Genomic DNA, 15,706 nt, shown 5'->3' on the forward strand with positions numbered 1-15,706 from the left:
CTGGCCTCCTATCGCCTCAGTCAACCTCGTACACCACAGTACTGATCTATCCACTGTGTGTAAGTGTTCTAGCTTGAGAAACAACATGGCATGTTAACTGGAGATTGTTACCTGCATATAGATTAAGATAGAGGGGTTTTAACTAAAATATGAATACTATGTGTGAGAGCATATGGATCTCTCTTCGTACGGCTGGAGGAGCATAAAGAGAGAGACAGAAACAAATCAAATCTCCCATAAATTCACCACAAAAAGAGTGTTTAAACTAACATTATTCTCCAAACAAAGGAGAGCCTCCAAATGCATAACTACTTTACCAAAATACAGGATAACAGATTAGGGGAGAGAATAGAGCAGGCCTTAACCAGGTGCTGAGAGAGAACATATTAGATAGATAGCCGGCAGATGAGATGACGAGGTGTACCTAATTGTAGGTTTTCCAGATGAGCCGATTGCCGCAGCGATTGTGTGAGGCTTATAAAGAAAGGATAAAGAGATAAAAGGACAGATGAAGAGAGATAGGGAGAGCGCATGCAGCACTTTTCTGATTCACGGAGAAAAGGTCAATTTCCTCTCTCGTTCTCTTTGTGTGCAGCAATCTCATTTGCATAACAATGGCAGCAATCACAGAAAGACAGGCAGGCTGTTATTAGAATACCAGGACAGCAGGACAGAAGGCTCTCTTTAGAATACCAGGAGAACAGGAGAGAAGGCTCTCATTAGAATACCAGGACAGCAGGATAGAAGGCTCTCATTAGAATACCAGGACAGCAGGACAGAAGGCTCTCTTTAGAATACCAGGAGAACAGGAGAGAAGGCTCTCATTAGAATACCAGGACAGCAGGATAGAAGGGTCTTATTAGAATACCAGGACAGCAGGATAGAAGGCTCTGATTAGAATACCAGGACAGCAAGATAGAAGGCTCTCATTAGAATACCAGGACAGCAGGACAGAAGGCTCTCATTAGAATACCAGGACAGCAAGATAGAAGGCTCTCATTAGAATACCAGAACAGCAGGATAGAAGGCTCTCATTAGAATACCAGGACATCAGGATAGAAGGCTCTCATTAAAAATACCAGGAAAGCAGTATAGAAGGTTCTCATTAGAATACCAGGACATCAGGATAGAAGGCTCTCATTAGAATACCAGGACAGCAAGATAGAAGGCTCTCATTAGAATACCAGAACAGCAGGATAGAAGGCTCTCATTAGAATACCAGGACAGCAGGATAGAAGGCTCTCATTAGAATACCAGGACAAAAGGATAGAAGGCTCTCATTAGAATACCAGGAGAACAGGATAGAAGGCTCTTATTAGAATATAAGGACAGCAAGATAGGAGGTTCTCATTAGAATACCAGGACAGCAGGATAGAAGGCTCTCATTAGAATACCAGGAGAACAGGATAGAAGGCTCTTATTAGAATACCAGGACAGCAAGATAGGAGGCTCTCATTAGAATACCAGGACAGCAGGATAGAAGGCTCTCATTAGAATACCAGGACAGCAGGATAGAAGGCTCTCATTAGAATACCAGGAGAACAGGATAGAAGGATCTTATTAGAATACCAGGACAGCAGGATAGAAGGCTCTCATTAGAATACCAGGAGACGAGGATAGAAGGCTCTTATTAGAATACCAGGACAGCAGGATAGAAGGCTTTCACAGAATACCAGGACATCAGGATATAAGGCTCTTATTAGAATACCAGGACAGCAGGATAGAAGGCTTTCACAGAATACCAGGACATCAGGATAGAAGGCTCTTATTAGAATACCAGGAGAAAAGGATAGAAGGCTCTCATTAGAATACCAGGAGAAAATGATAGAAGGCTCTTATTAGAATACCAGGAGAACAGGATAGAAGGCTCTCATTAGAATACCAGGACATTAGGACAGAGGGCTCTTATTAGAATACCAGGACATCAGGATAGAAGGTTCTCATTAGAATACCATGATAGAAGGCTCTTATTAGAATACCAGGACAGTGGAATAGAAGGCTCTTATTAGAATACCAGGACAGCAGAATAGAAGGCTCTCATTAGAATACCAGGAGAACAGGATAGAAGGTTCGCATTAGAATACCAGGACATCAGGATAGAAGGCTCTCATTAGAATACCAGGACAGCAGGACAGAAGGCTCTCATTAGAATACCAGGAGAACTGGATAATTGGCTCTTATTAGAATACCAGGACATCAGGATAGAAGGCTCTTATTAGAATACCAGGATAACAGGATAGAAAGTTCGCATTAGAATACCAGGACATCAGGACAGAAGGTTCTCATTAGAATACCAGGAGAACAGGATAGAAGGCTCTTATTAGAATACCAGGACAGCAGGATAGAAGGCTCTCATTAGAATACCGGGACATCAAGATAGAAGGCTCTTATTAGAATACCAGGACAGCAGGACAGAAGGCTCTTATTAGAACACCAGGACATCAGGATAGAAGGCTCTCATTAGAATACCAGGACAGCAGGATAGAATGCTCTCATTATAATACCAGGACAGCAGGATAGAAGGCTCTTATTAGAATACCAGGACAGCAGGATGGAAGGCTCTCATTAGAATACCAGGACAGCAGGATGGAAGGCTCTCATTAGAATACCAGGACAGCAGGATGGAAGGCTCTCATTAGAATACCAGGACAGCAGGATAGAAGGCTCTCATTAGAATACCAGGAAAGTGGGATGGAAGGATCTCATTAAAATACCAGGAAATGGGATGGAAGGCTCTTGAGGTTTTAAGGGGGTATAATGAGAAAACACACACACACGTATACATACAGGCAGTGTTGCTAGAGGCAGGTTGAGCTGTTGCTAAAAGTTGCTAAATGAGTTGCTAAGTCATTGCGTGATGACGTCGTTACGTAATATCTTAAAACTGCGTCATTACGCAGAATACACAATAACGGTACTCAAATTGACTGGCCATCTCGGCGAAAAATATGATTTGACATTTGTTAGTTTAGATTTGTTTTTTATTATCACATATTTTTGTTTGTAAAAGTAATATAAACACAACACATTTTATATGATCAGATATATTTATTTTTAAACACAACACATTGAATTATTGAACAATTACATTTAATGTATTTTCTTTTTAACTAGTAAACCTACACATTCTGAACAATTATTGTTTCAAGCAGTATATTGGTAGTTAATTAACATGCTACCTAACTGATCAACAATCATAGGTACAAGCTAATGACAAGGTATATATCTTATTGAACAAGCAACTTAACTCAAATAATGATGTGTGCGCTAGGCATCTCTCCAGCTCTCTCCAGGTTGTTGTGCTGCTTGGCTGGCTAGCTGATCAATGGTTTCCTCCAGATATTGCCACTGTTCTCGTTGACACTGCAGTGCATACTGCCACCATCAGCTGTGTCTCCGCCAGTTCCAGAAAGTCCACTCCTTGCATACGTACTGTAAATAAGATTAATCATAGATTGGCAAGGAAATCCTCTTCATCCTCACTGTCTAACTGCATTGTCACAGAGCTGGAACCAGCAGTAGAGGATGGAGTGCCAAACTGCTGCAGAACTTCACTTGGTAGTTTATGCTGGTAACAGGTATCACGAGCCAGCTTCAGTCCATACCGCACCAGGAGTATGGAGTTGAGAGTGTGCAGTGACATTCTATTTCTTAACTTTGACTTGACCACACTCATTTGGCTGAACAGCCGTTCAACCTCCGCATTTGAGTGTGGCAAAGCGAGTGCAGCTTCACACAGTTCTTCAAATGGATTTGAGCCGGAAGAGTCCGTGTATTTATTCACTTCACTCCAAAACTTGACTGTATTTTCAGTTGAGTCCCACCTAAACAGATGTTTCTCCATTGGGAAACAATTTTCTCAATTGTTTGGGGCTGGTATCCCAGTAGCTCAGCTCACTTTAATCATTTCAGTGGTGCCTTTATTGTGCTTTAGCGTTTCCTTAACACTGAACAAGGCCATGTGTCGAAGGCTTCAAGGTTGTCTGGGAGCCTTGCTTGCAGCTCCTTGCTTAAAGCAACAATGTAGTTGATGCACTGTCTCCGAATGACCTTTTCATCCTCTGGCGCAAGACTGAGTTGGTACAACGTGCTCTCGAAAATGTACCCAAGGTGTGGTGATGGACTGAGATGTCCATCAATGGAATCCTTCAGGACATCAATGATTTCCATAGGGTTGACTACTCTGCTGCAAATTGATGTTAAGAGGTGTACCAGATTGTCCAAAAGCTTGACAGGATCTATTTGCTCTCCATCAAATGACTTGTCAGGTAGACATAGTTGGTCTTGTCCATGTACATGACGTGGAGTACATCCGCCATGTAGCAATGCTCACTGGCCTTTGTCAACTCAAAGCGGAGTTTCAGTTCTTCCCACTGGCTCAATATACGAGTTATTGCAGACTCAATCGATAGCCAATGTGTGGCATACACTTTGGTGATCTGCAGGGGTTTCTGACCACAATTAATGGTGGCACACACTGCTTTGTACGCCTCACGCCGTTTTGGGGAAATCTAAAACCAGTTGTAGGTTTCCCTGATTAAGTCCTCAACACTCCTAGGGATGGTTTCTTTGGATGCTGCACTGACAGCCAATTGTAAAGAATGGCACACACAGGGGATGAGCACCAAATTGGGCAACGCACATTCTTCCTTTGAAATCTTGTGCACCCGTTGTGCACCCCAGTCATCACGGACGCATTATCAGTGCCAATACCCTGAAGATTCTCTTTTTTAAGGTTACGCTTCTCAAGAAACTCAACTACCGCCTTTACTATTGATCTGGCATCGCCCCCCTCCAATTCAACCAGCCCGAGAAAGGTGGACACAACGGTTATTTTTTTAGCACTGAAATACCGAATCACCACACACAGGTATTTCGAGACACTGACATCAGAGGACTCATCCAAAAGGAGACTGAACTTCTCATCCCCCACATCTGATGTTACCCTTTTGAGAAAATAAGGAGCCAGTATTCCCCTAATCATTTCTGTGCACTTGGTGCGGTGCATTTGGAAGTTTGTTGCTGCCACAGAATCTGAAAAGGCAGCTTTGCAAGCCATACCTAAATGGTGGCATGCTAGCAGCGAACAATGCTCCGCAATGGTCAGTGCCATAGTGGCTTCTGTGCTTTTGCAGTTATCCACTTTCTTAACCAACTGTGGTAATGTAGACTGCGTTGTGGGGTTGTACGGTTTTGATTTATTTATATGCTTTGCTGTAACACAATGTATTTTGATGTCATACATTTTTTGCAAGCATATCTGATTTGCAGTATGCACAGTATGCCCGACAATCATCCCCAATTACTGACTTCAGCCACCCTTTAAATTCAGGTACAGACTCCCACTCTTTTCTGTACTTCTGGCTGTACAGCTTTGATTGAGACATGTTGATTGATATTGTAAGTTCTGTTCAAGATCAAACATTCGTGACCAACTATATGCATTTTGTTTGTCTCGTCAAACGCATACTACTGCTGCTGCTGCAGTCAGCCAACAATTAGCAATTTGCTGACATTGCTGCTGGCCTGCTGCTGCCTGGGCACAAACTGAGCGCCTGCTGCTGATGTCACTCACAATGCACTTTTGCAGCTAGGCACGTGTGTTGTGACTAAGAAAATAATTTTGTGTCATTTAGAGGGAAAATGCGTTTTTTAAAGTTGCTAAACCTAGCAACAAAATTGCTAAATTGGCATCACTGCATACAGGGAGAGTCACACATACACATCTATACACAGGGACACATACACACACACTCAAACTCACATACAGTGAGCTCCAGAAGTATTTGGACAGTGACACATTACTGTTGTTTTGGCTCTGTGCTCCATCACTTTGGATTTGAAATGATACAATGACAATGACTATAGCTTTAATTTGAGGGTATTTTCATCCATATCAGGTGAACCGTTGAGAAATTACTAAACCTTTTGTATATAGTCCCCCCATTTTAGGGGACCAAAAGTAGTAAGCCAAATTCACTTATGTGCTTATCAAAGTAGTCAAAACGGTTGTATTTGGTTCCATATTAATGACTACATCAAGCTTGTGACTATACATTTGTTGGATGCATTTGCTGTTTGTTTTTGTTGTGTTTCAGATTATTTTGTGCCCAATAGAAATGAATGGTAAATAACGTATTGTGTCATTTTGGAGTCACTTTTATTGTAAATAAGAATATAATGTTTAAGAAAAATTCTACATTCATGTGGATGCCACCATGTCTACGGATAATCCTGAATGAATCGTAAATAATGATGAGTGAGAAAGTTATGTGTGTGTGTGTGTGTGTGTTTGTCGTGTGTCTCCAACCCAGTGTGTGTGTGTGGTCTGTGTGTGTGTGTGTGTGTGTGTGTGTGTGTGTGTGTGTGTGTGTGTGTGTGTGTGTGTGTGTGTGTGTGTGTGTGTGTGTGTGTGTGTGTGTGTGTGTGTGTGTGTGTCTGTGTGTGTGTGTGTGTTATGTGTGTGTGTGTCTGTGTGTGTCTGTGTGTATCTGTGTCTGTTCGTGTCAGTGTCTGTGTCTGTGTCTGTCTGTGTCTGTCTGTCTGTGTGTGTGTGTGTGTGTGTGTGTGTGTGTGTGTGTGTGTGTGTGTGTGTGTGTGTGTGTGTGTGTGTGTGTGTGTGTGTGTGTGTGTGTGTGTGTGTGTGTGTGTGTGTGTGTGTGTGTGTGTTTGTGTGTGTGTCTGTGTGTGTCTGTGTGTGTCTGTGTCTGTGTGTGTGTGTGTGTGTGTGTGTGTGTGTGTGTGTGTGTGTGTGTGTGTGTCTGTGTGTGTCTGTGTGTGACTGTTTCTGTGTGTGTCTGTGTGGGTGTGTGTGTATGTGTGTGTGTATGTGTGTGTGTGTGTGTCTGTGTGTGTCTGTGTGTGTCTGTGTCTGTGTGTGTGTGTGTGTGTGTGTGTGTGTGTGTGTGTGTGTGTGTGTGTGTGTGTGTGTGTGTGTGTGTGTGTGTGTGTGTGTGTGTGTGTGTGTGTGTGTGTGTGTGTGTGTGTGTGTGTGTATGTGTGTGTGTATGTGTGTGTGTGTGTGTCTGTGTGTGTCTGTGTGTGTCTGTGTCTGTGTGTGACTGTGTGACTGTGTGTGTGTGTGTGTGTGTGTGTGTGTGTGTGTGTGTGTGTGTGTGTGTGTGTGTGTGTGTGTGTGTGTGTGTGTGTGTGACTGTGTGTGTGTGTGTGTGTGTGTGTGTGTGTGTGTGTGTGTGTGTGTGTGTGTGTGTGTGTGTGTGTGTGTGTGTGTGTGTGTGTGTGTGTGTGTGTGTGTGTGTGTGTGTGTGTGCTTGGTTTATGTTTCACAGTGCATTAAAATGCTACTTCTGAGAGAAAATAGCAGCAATTACCAACCTGTGCCTGTGGAATGAAAAGCAAATCTGATTCACTCTGCTAGTAGTTCTACAAACCACTCCAAACCAGCCAAGCAAAGGTCCAAATGATCATCTCTAATTAGAGAGAGAGAGAGATATAAAATAAAAATGATTAGGAAATGCAGAGTGATTTTCAGCTTTCATATGCACGTTACTGAATAGTCATGAAGATAAAAAACACATCCAATTAACTCTGTGGATTATTAATATCATGATGGGTTATGCATATGCATTCGTTCTTTTGTTGTGCGACCTACAGCGCCTTCAGAAAGTATTCACACCCCTTGACTTTTTCCACATTTTGTTGTGTTCCAGCATGAACATTAAAAGGATTAAATTCCGTTTTTTTCTCCGACTGGCCTTCACACAATACCCCACCATGTGAAAGTGGAATTATGCTTTTCAACATTTGTACAAATTAATAAAAAATTAAAAGCTGAAATGTCTTCAGTCAATAAGTTTTCAACCCCTTTGTTATGCCAATCCTAAATAAGTTCAGGAGTAAAAACGTACTTAACAAGTCCCATAATAAGTTGCATGGACTGTTTAACATTATTGTTTAAAGACTACCTCATCTCTGTACACCACACATACAATTATCTGTAAGGTCCCACAGATGTGAATTTCAAACATAGATTTAACCACAAAGAACAGGGAGTTTTTCCAATGCCTTGCAAAGAAGGGTACCTATTGGTCCAGTAGATGGGTAAAAAAACATGGCAAGACCTGAAAATGATTGTCTAGCAATTATCAACAACCAATTTGAAAGAGTTTGAATAATTTGAATACTCCAGGTCATCTACAAGTCTCTGCTAGGTAAAGCCCACCTTATCTCAGCTCACTGGTCACCATAGCAGCACCCACCCATAGCACGCGCTCCAGCAGGTATATCTCACTGGTCACCCCCAAAGCCAATTCTTCCTTTGGCCGCCTCTCCTTCCAGTTCTCTGCTGCCAATGACTGGAACAAACTGCAAAAATCTCTGAAGCTGGAGACTCTTACCTCCCTCACTAGCTTTAAGCACCAGCTGTCAGAGCAGCTCACAGATCACTGCACCTGTACATAGCTCATCTGTAAATAGCCCATCCAATCTACCTCGTCCCCATACTGTATTTATTTATTTATTTATCTTGCTCCTTTGCACCCCAGTATCTCAAATTGCACATTCATCCTCTGCACATCCTACCATTCCAGTGTTTAATTGCTATATTGTATTTACTTTGCCACCATGGCCTATTTATTGCCTTACCTCTCTTATCCTACCTCATTTGCACATGCTGTATATAGATTTTCCTACTGTATTATTGACTGTATGTTTGTTTATTCCATGTGTAACTCTGTGTTGTTGTATGTGTCGAACTGCTTTGCTTTATCTTGGCCGCAACTGTAAATGAGAACTTGTTCTCAACTTGCCTACCTGGTTAAATAAAGATGAAATAAAATAAAATAAAAAATAAAAAACCCGTATCTAATCAAGATATATTAGTGTTTTGTTTTTTATTAATGGTTTACAAATGTTAGAATTGGGGAGACCTGCTAGGGGGGGGCATGGGAGTCCATGGGGGAGATGGGGGGGACATGGGGGGGTGGAGACATGGTGGAGACAGGGGGAGACTGCGCGGAGGGCATTGGAAAGACGGGGGGAGACTGGGGTGAAGACATGGGGAAGACATGGGGGAGACAGGGGGAGACTGGGTGGGAGACATGGGGGAGACTGGGGGAGACCTGGGGGAGACATGGGGAAGACGGGGGAGACTGGGGGGGCATGGGGGAGACAGGGTGGACTGGGGGGGCATGGGGGAGACAGGGTGGACTGGGGTGGAGACAAGGGTTACGGGGGGAGACATGAGGGAGACGGGGGAGACTGGGGGGAGCATGGGGAAGACGGGGGAGACTGGGGGGGCATAGGGGAGACAGGGTGGACTGGGGTGGAGACAAGGGTTACGGGGGGAGACATGAGGGAGACGGGGGAGACTGGGGGAGCATGGGGAAGACGGGGGAGACTAGGGTGGAGACATGGGGGAGACGAGGGGAGACTGGGGGAGACACGGGGGAGACATGGGGAGACTGGGGGGAGACTGGGTTGGAGACTGGATTGGAGACATGGTGAGACTGGGGGGAGACTGGGTTGGAGACACGGGGGAGACTGGGTTGGAGACAATGGGGAGACTGGGGGAGACACGGGGGAGACACGGGGAGACTGGGTTGGAGACAATTGGGAGACTGGCTTGGAGACTGGGTTGGAGACAATGGGGAGACTGGGTTGGAGACACGGGGGAGACTGGGTTGAAGACATGGGGGAGACTGGGTTGGAGACATGGGGGAGACTGGGTTGGAGACATGGGGGAGACTGGGTTGGAGATACGGGGGAGACTGGGTTGGAGACATGGTGGAGACATGGGGGAGACTGGGTTGGCGACATGGGGGAGACTGGGTTGGAGACATGGGGGAGACTGATGGGAGACTGGGTTGGAGACATGGGGGAGACTGGGGGAGACTGGGCTTGAGACACGGGGGAGACTGGGTTGGAGACATGGGGGAGACTGGGTTGGAGACACGGGGGAGACTGGGTTGGAGACATGGGGGAGACTGGGTTGGAGACATGGGGGAGACTGGGTTGGAGACACGGGGGAGACTGGGTTGGAGACATGGGGGAGACGGGGTGGAGACACGGGGGAGACTGGGTTGGAGACACGGGGGAGACTGGGTTGGAGACATGGGGGAGACTGGGGGGAGACTGAGTTTGAGACATGGGGGAGACTGGGTTGGAGACATGGGGAGACTGGGGGGAGACTGAGTTGGAGACATGGGGGAGACATGGGGGAGAGGGTGGGCATTTATTTAGGCATTTATATTTAGTGACATTCATATATATTGATAAGTTACCGTCCTACAGGCTTAGAATGTCAGTGAAGACACAAGATACACCATTAAGCCAAGTAAGTGATGCATTGTAAATAAATACTGTGTTGACCTAAGTATTTGGAAATGATACAAGGATGTTTTGAGCGAGAAATAGAGGGAGAGAGAGAGAGAGGGAGAGAGGGAGAGAGGGAGGGAGGGAGAGAGGGATGGAGAGAGGAAGAGAGGGAGGGAGGGAGGGAGATAGGGAGAGGGAGGGAGAGAGAGAGGGAGGGAGAGAGGGAGGGATGGAGAGAGGGAGAGAGGGAGGGATGGAGAGAGGGAGGGAGGGAGGGAGAGAGGGAGAGAGGGAGGGAAGGGGGGGAGGGAGGGAGGGAGGAAGGGAGGGAGGGAGGGAGGGAGGGGGGAGGGAGAGAGGGAGGGAGAGAGAGAGAGAGAGGGAGAGGGAGGGAGGGAGAGAGAGAGAGAGAGAGAGAGAGAGAGAGAGGGAGAGAGAATGGAGTGACAGTGTTGGTGATGGTGATCTTTTATGAGGGTTGTTCAACCCTGTGTCTGTGTCTCTGTGTGTTCTGTCTTTTCTAAATCACCTATCACATCCAAACACGCTTTCTCTAATGTAATACCAAGCACAAGTAAACATGTGCCCCTTGTACCTACACGTATACGCACACACAAACAGACACATCAACAGCATTGGCTGCCATGGTAACTGGAGCCTCTACCTGGTTGAGGGTCAGGTCTGATTCTCATTAAGAGCACAGCTGTCTCTCTCACACATAGACATAGGTACGTTACACACATACATGCACACACAATACATGATCCAAAACAAACAATAGCCATATCTAAAGGAATAGGTGAAATACTGTGTGGCGATGGACAATCTCTGCTTAGATTAGTCAAAGTAGCTGTCAATGACTCACATCGTGTGACCACACCCTCCAGTCTGATGATGTTTGGGTGGTCGAACTGTCCCATGATGCTGGCCTCAGAGAGGAAGTCCCGCCTCTGTTTGTCAGCGTATCCTGCCTTCAGACTCTTTATGGCCACGTAGATCTCTCTCTTCCCCTGGAGCCGCAGACAACCACTACACACCTCCCCAAACTCACCTACAACACACACAGATACACACAGTATAAATAACTACACACCTCCCCAAACTCACCTACAACACACATAGATACACACAGTATAAATAACTACACACCTCCCCAAACTCACCTACAACACACACAGATACACACAGTATAAATAACTACACACCTCCCCAAACTCATTTACAATACACACAGATACACACAGTATAAATAACTACACACCTCCCCAAACTCACCTACAACACACACAGATACACACAGTATAAATAACTACACCTCTCCCCAAACTCACCTACAACACACACAGATACACACAGTATAAATAACTACACACCTCCCCAAACTCACCTACAACACACACAGATACACACAGTATAAATAACTACACACCTCCCCAAACTCATTTACAATACACACAGATACACACAGTATAAATAACTACACACCTCCCCAAACTCATTTACAATACACACAGATACACACAGTATAAATAACTACACACCTCCCCAAACTCATTTACAATAAGCACATACACTGAGTGTACAAAACATTAAGAACACCTGCTCTTTCCATGACATAGACTGACCAGGTGAATCCAGGTGAAAGATATGATCACTTATTGATGTCACTTGTTAAATCCACTTCAATCAGTGTAGAGGAAGGGGAGGAGACGGGTTAAAGAAGGATTTTTAAGCCTTGAGAAAATTGAGACAAGGATTGTGTATGTGTGCCATTCAGAGGATGAATGGGCAAGACAAAATATTTAAGTACCTTTGAACGGGGTATGGTAGTAGGTGCCAGGCGCACCATGTTGTGTCAAGAACTGCAACGCTGCTGGGTTGTTCACAGTCAACAGTTTCCTGTGTATATCAAGAATAGTCCACCACCCAAAACACTTCCAGCCAACTTGACACAACTGTGGGAAGCATTGGAGTCAACATGGGCCAGCATCCCTGTGGAATGCTTTCAACACCTTGTAGAGTCTATGCCCCAACAAATTGAGTCTGTTCTGAGAGCAAAAGGAGGGGGGTGCAACTCAATATTAAGAAGGTGTTCCTAATGTTTGGTATACTCAGTGTAGACAGCATTAGTAATCACACTCACCTCCGCAATCTCTCCCACATTACACATACACATTGAATGTAAAATGTCCATTCAAAGTGTCTGCGTGATTGATTAACAATCAGACTGCTCTTGACTGCACCATTGGTGTCCCACAAGGATCTAGGTAAGGGCCACTCAGGGATCACTCACCCGCTCCGATGACTCTCTCTATGCTGATGCTGGAAGCATCAATCTCTTTGGCAAAGTCTCTGACCGCCTGGTTAGGATCCTCATAGGTGTGTGGATGGATATATATCTTACTGCCAGGAAGTTTGACTGGAGACAAAAAAGAGAGACAGCGACAGAGACAAAAACAAAGAGGGAGATAGATCTCAATAACTTTCCTGCAGAAAGCGGTACAACACATAAATATGTTCAACTCCAACGTAATTAAAGGTACGGAAATGGCTGCTGAATCCTTGAGAGTTCAATATCACACTACATTGCCTCTCAGAATTGTTTTTGTTTACTACTCACAGCAACACTGGAGAGAATGAATATCAATTCTCCTCACTTGTACAGTTGCTTCTCAGAAAAATACATTAATTTTCTGAGAAGAAACTACAATTTGTACAAATTATTTAGTTGTTTGAGTTGAAGTAAACTTGAACATCGTATGACGGTGACAGTGATTCTCTGAGAATGTAAACTACTTCTGTGTGGTCTAGCAAATGTTTTGAATGTTAGAGCTGAGGTTTAGTATATTTATCCTGATTTTCCCACGTACAGAGAAAAAGGTATCTTCCTGTATGATGGATTGCAATCGTCTGAATCACTTTCTGTTTATGTAAATGTAACAATAACATGTGGCGCATCGAAACAGTGTACTCTGGTTGTGTGTGTGTGTGTGTGTGTGTGTGTGTGTGTGTGTGTGTGTGTGTGTGTGTGTGTGTGTGTGTGTGTGTGTGCGTGCGTGCGTGCGTGCGTGCGTGCGTGTGTCTGTGTCTGTGTGTGTGTGTGTGTGTGTGTGTGTGTGATGCTTGGTAAAGTGAACATGCGGGACATTCAGCAGACACAAACAGCTTCTTCATAAAAATATCATAAACAACCCATTATGGAAGGTTTCACACGACTCTGCAGAAATGCTTCTTTGGCTGCCTCTGAAAGAGACATCCTCCCTCTACTGTATATTTGAGAGTGTATTTTGTGTGTGTGCGTACTGTGTACCTCTTCCATGTTGAAACTGCAGCTTCTCTTCGTCAGGGTCCTGCTTGGCTTTGATGTATCCACAGTGTCTGAGGAACAAAACACACCAACCGGTTAATGATATCATGGTTTGTGTGTGTGTGCTTGTGCGGGTGTGAGAGTTGTGTGTCTAGTGTGTGTATTTTGTGTTTTGTGTGTGTGTTGTGTGTCTTGTGTGAGAGTTGTGTGTCTTGTGTGTCTGTGTGTGTTGTGTGTGAGAGTTGTGTGTCTTGTGTGTGTGTATTTTGCGTGTTTTGTGTGTTGTGTGTGTTGTATGGGTGTTGTGTGTTTTGTGTGTTGTGTGTGAGTACGTATGCACACCAACTTTTAATTTCAGTGTAAGAAACTCCCATGATACACATTGAACAGCTGAGGGCATTTGAAAGTCTAGGAATATTCTCCTATTTTTCTCCCCCTTCTCCTCCCCTCTATCCCCCTCTCTCTCTGGTCTATATATGCAGGAGCCTGGGGCTGTGAGAGTAGTAGTCCTTCACTCTCTCTCTCCTCCTCCTCTCCCCCCCCCCTTCTCTCATTCTCTCTTTCTCTGATTCCCTCTCTGGGCCTTTTCTTGGTGTGTGAAATAGCCTAAGTTTGTTCTTAAGTGTCTGTGTGTTTGCTTGTGCTTGTGTGTGTGTGTGTGTGTGTGTGTGTGTGTGTGTGTGTGTGTGTGTGTGTGTGTGTGTGTGTGTGTGTGTGTGTGTGTGTGTGTGTGTGTGTGTGTGTGTGTGTGTGGGCACCCTCCAGGCTCTAGTCATCCCCTTTAATTAGAGGTCCATGCATTACCATGTATTCCTACATACCACCTCTTTAACTCATCTATCAACCCTTCTGGTCATTAAATGTCTCTGCCTAAACACACACACACACACACACACACACACACACACACACACACACACACACACACACACACACACACACACACACACACACACACACACACACACACACACACACACACACACACACACACACACACACACACACACACACACACACACACTGCAGAGCCGATCAATCCAGCAATCAATAACATCCATCAATCGATTGATCAGCCCAGCTGTGAGGAACTGTTAAACTTGCTCAGTTTAAAAAGTGCCACTCTTTGTGAGAGGTTGGTTCGGGGTTGGGGTCAGAGGGGTTAATATTAGCTTTGTGAGAGTTTGGGTCGGGGTTGGGGTCAGAGGGGTTAATATTAGCTTTGTGAGAAGTTGGGTCGGGGTTGGGGTCAGAGGGGTTAATATTAGCTTTGTGAGAGGTTGGGTCGGGGTTGGGGTCAGAGGGGTTAATATTAGCTTTGTGAGAAGTTGGGTCGGGGTTGGGGTCAGAGGGGTTAATATTAGCTTTGTCAGAGTTTGGGTCGGGGTTGGGGTCAGAGGGGTTAATAATAGCTTTGCTCCGCTCTGTAAAACTTCAGTAGGAAAACAGCTCATTTAATAAGCCAATTCACACGAAACACCATTACATTTAACGCTCACTTAAAAACAGCATGAAGGTTTTAGCCCAATACATAAAAGCGTAAAATCAATTTTCACATCGTCAGGTACTAAAACAGCACATAAATGGTTTCTTTCTTGGCTCCTCTTCTCCCTTCTTCTTTGCTCTCCTCTATGATCTTTTCTTTTCATTTCCTCTGCTCTTTTCCTTCAAACCATTGTTTCCTCTTCTCTCTTCACTTGCTGTCTCTTCATTCCCCCTCTCCACTCCTCCCCCTCTCTCCTATCATCTCTTCTCATGATGAAGACTTATGAAGGGACGTTTTTCTAGAAAAGAAAGCCCCTTCATCTTTTACATCCTAAGCAGGGCCCAGTACATCTGATATACATTCTGATTATAATTGGTTTAGGATCAGTTCCAAGAGCTGTTATCAACCTCTTTTACATTTTGACACCAAGTAGAGATGGAGGGAGGGATAGGACAAGCACCTGCTATAGATAGAGGGAGGGATAGGACAAGCACCTGCTATAAATGGAGGGAGGGATAGGACAAGCACCTGCTATAGATGGAGGGAGAGATAGGACAAGCACCTGCTATAGATGGAGGGAGGGATAGGACAAGCACCTGCTATAGATGGGGAGAGGGATAGGACAAGCACCTGCTATA

The 15,706-nt window shown here is 44.7% G+C and overlaps 1 protein-coding gene across 2 annotated transcripts in view; it reads right to left on the minus strand.

Moving 5' to 3' along the window:
• The window catches only part of LOC139550370 (ephrin type-A receptor 3-like), a 196,223-nt gene that overhangs the window by 27,583 nt on the left and 152,934 nt on the right, over positions 1-15,706 (minus strand). For both annotated transcript variants that reach the window (XM_071361234.1, XM_071361233.1), the window contains exons 11-13: positions 13,586-13,653; positions 12,569-12,694; positions 11,141-11,326 (exon numbers count right to left, since the gene is read on the minus strand). In XM_071361234.1, coding sequence (XP_071217335.1) covers positions 11,141-11,326; positions 12,569-12,694; positions 13,586-13,653 — 380 coding nt within the window. The remainder of the gene's footprint in view (positions 1-11,140; positions 11,327-12,568; positions 12,695-13,585; positions 13,654-15,706) is intronic.

Source organism: Salvelinus alpinus, chromosome 23 (genome assembly GCF_045679555.1).
Source record: "Salvelinus alpinus chromosome 23, SLU_Salpinus.1, whole genome shotgun sequence".
Classification (NCBI taxonomy): domain Eukaryota; kingdom Metazoa; phylum Chordata; class Actinopteri; order Salmoniformes; family Salmonidae; genus Salvelinus; species Salvelinus alpinus.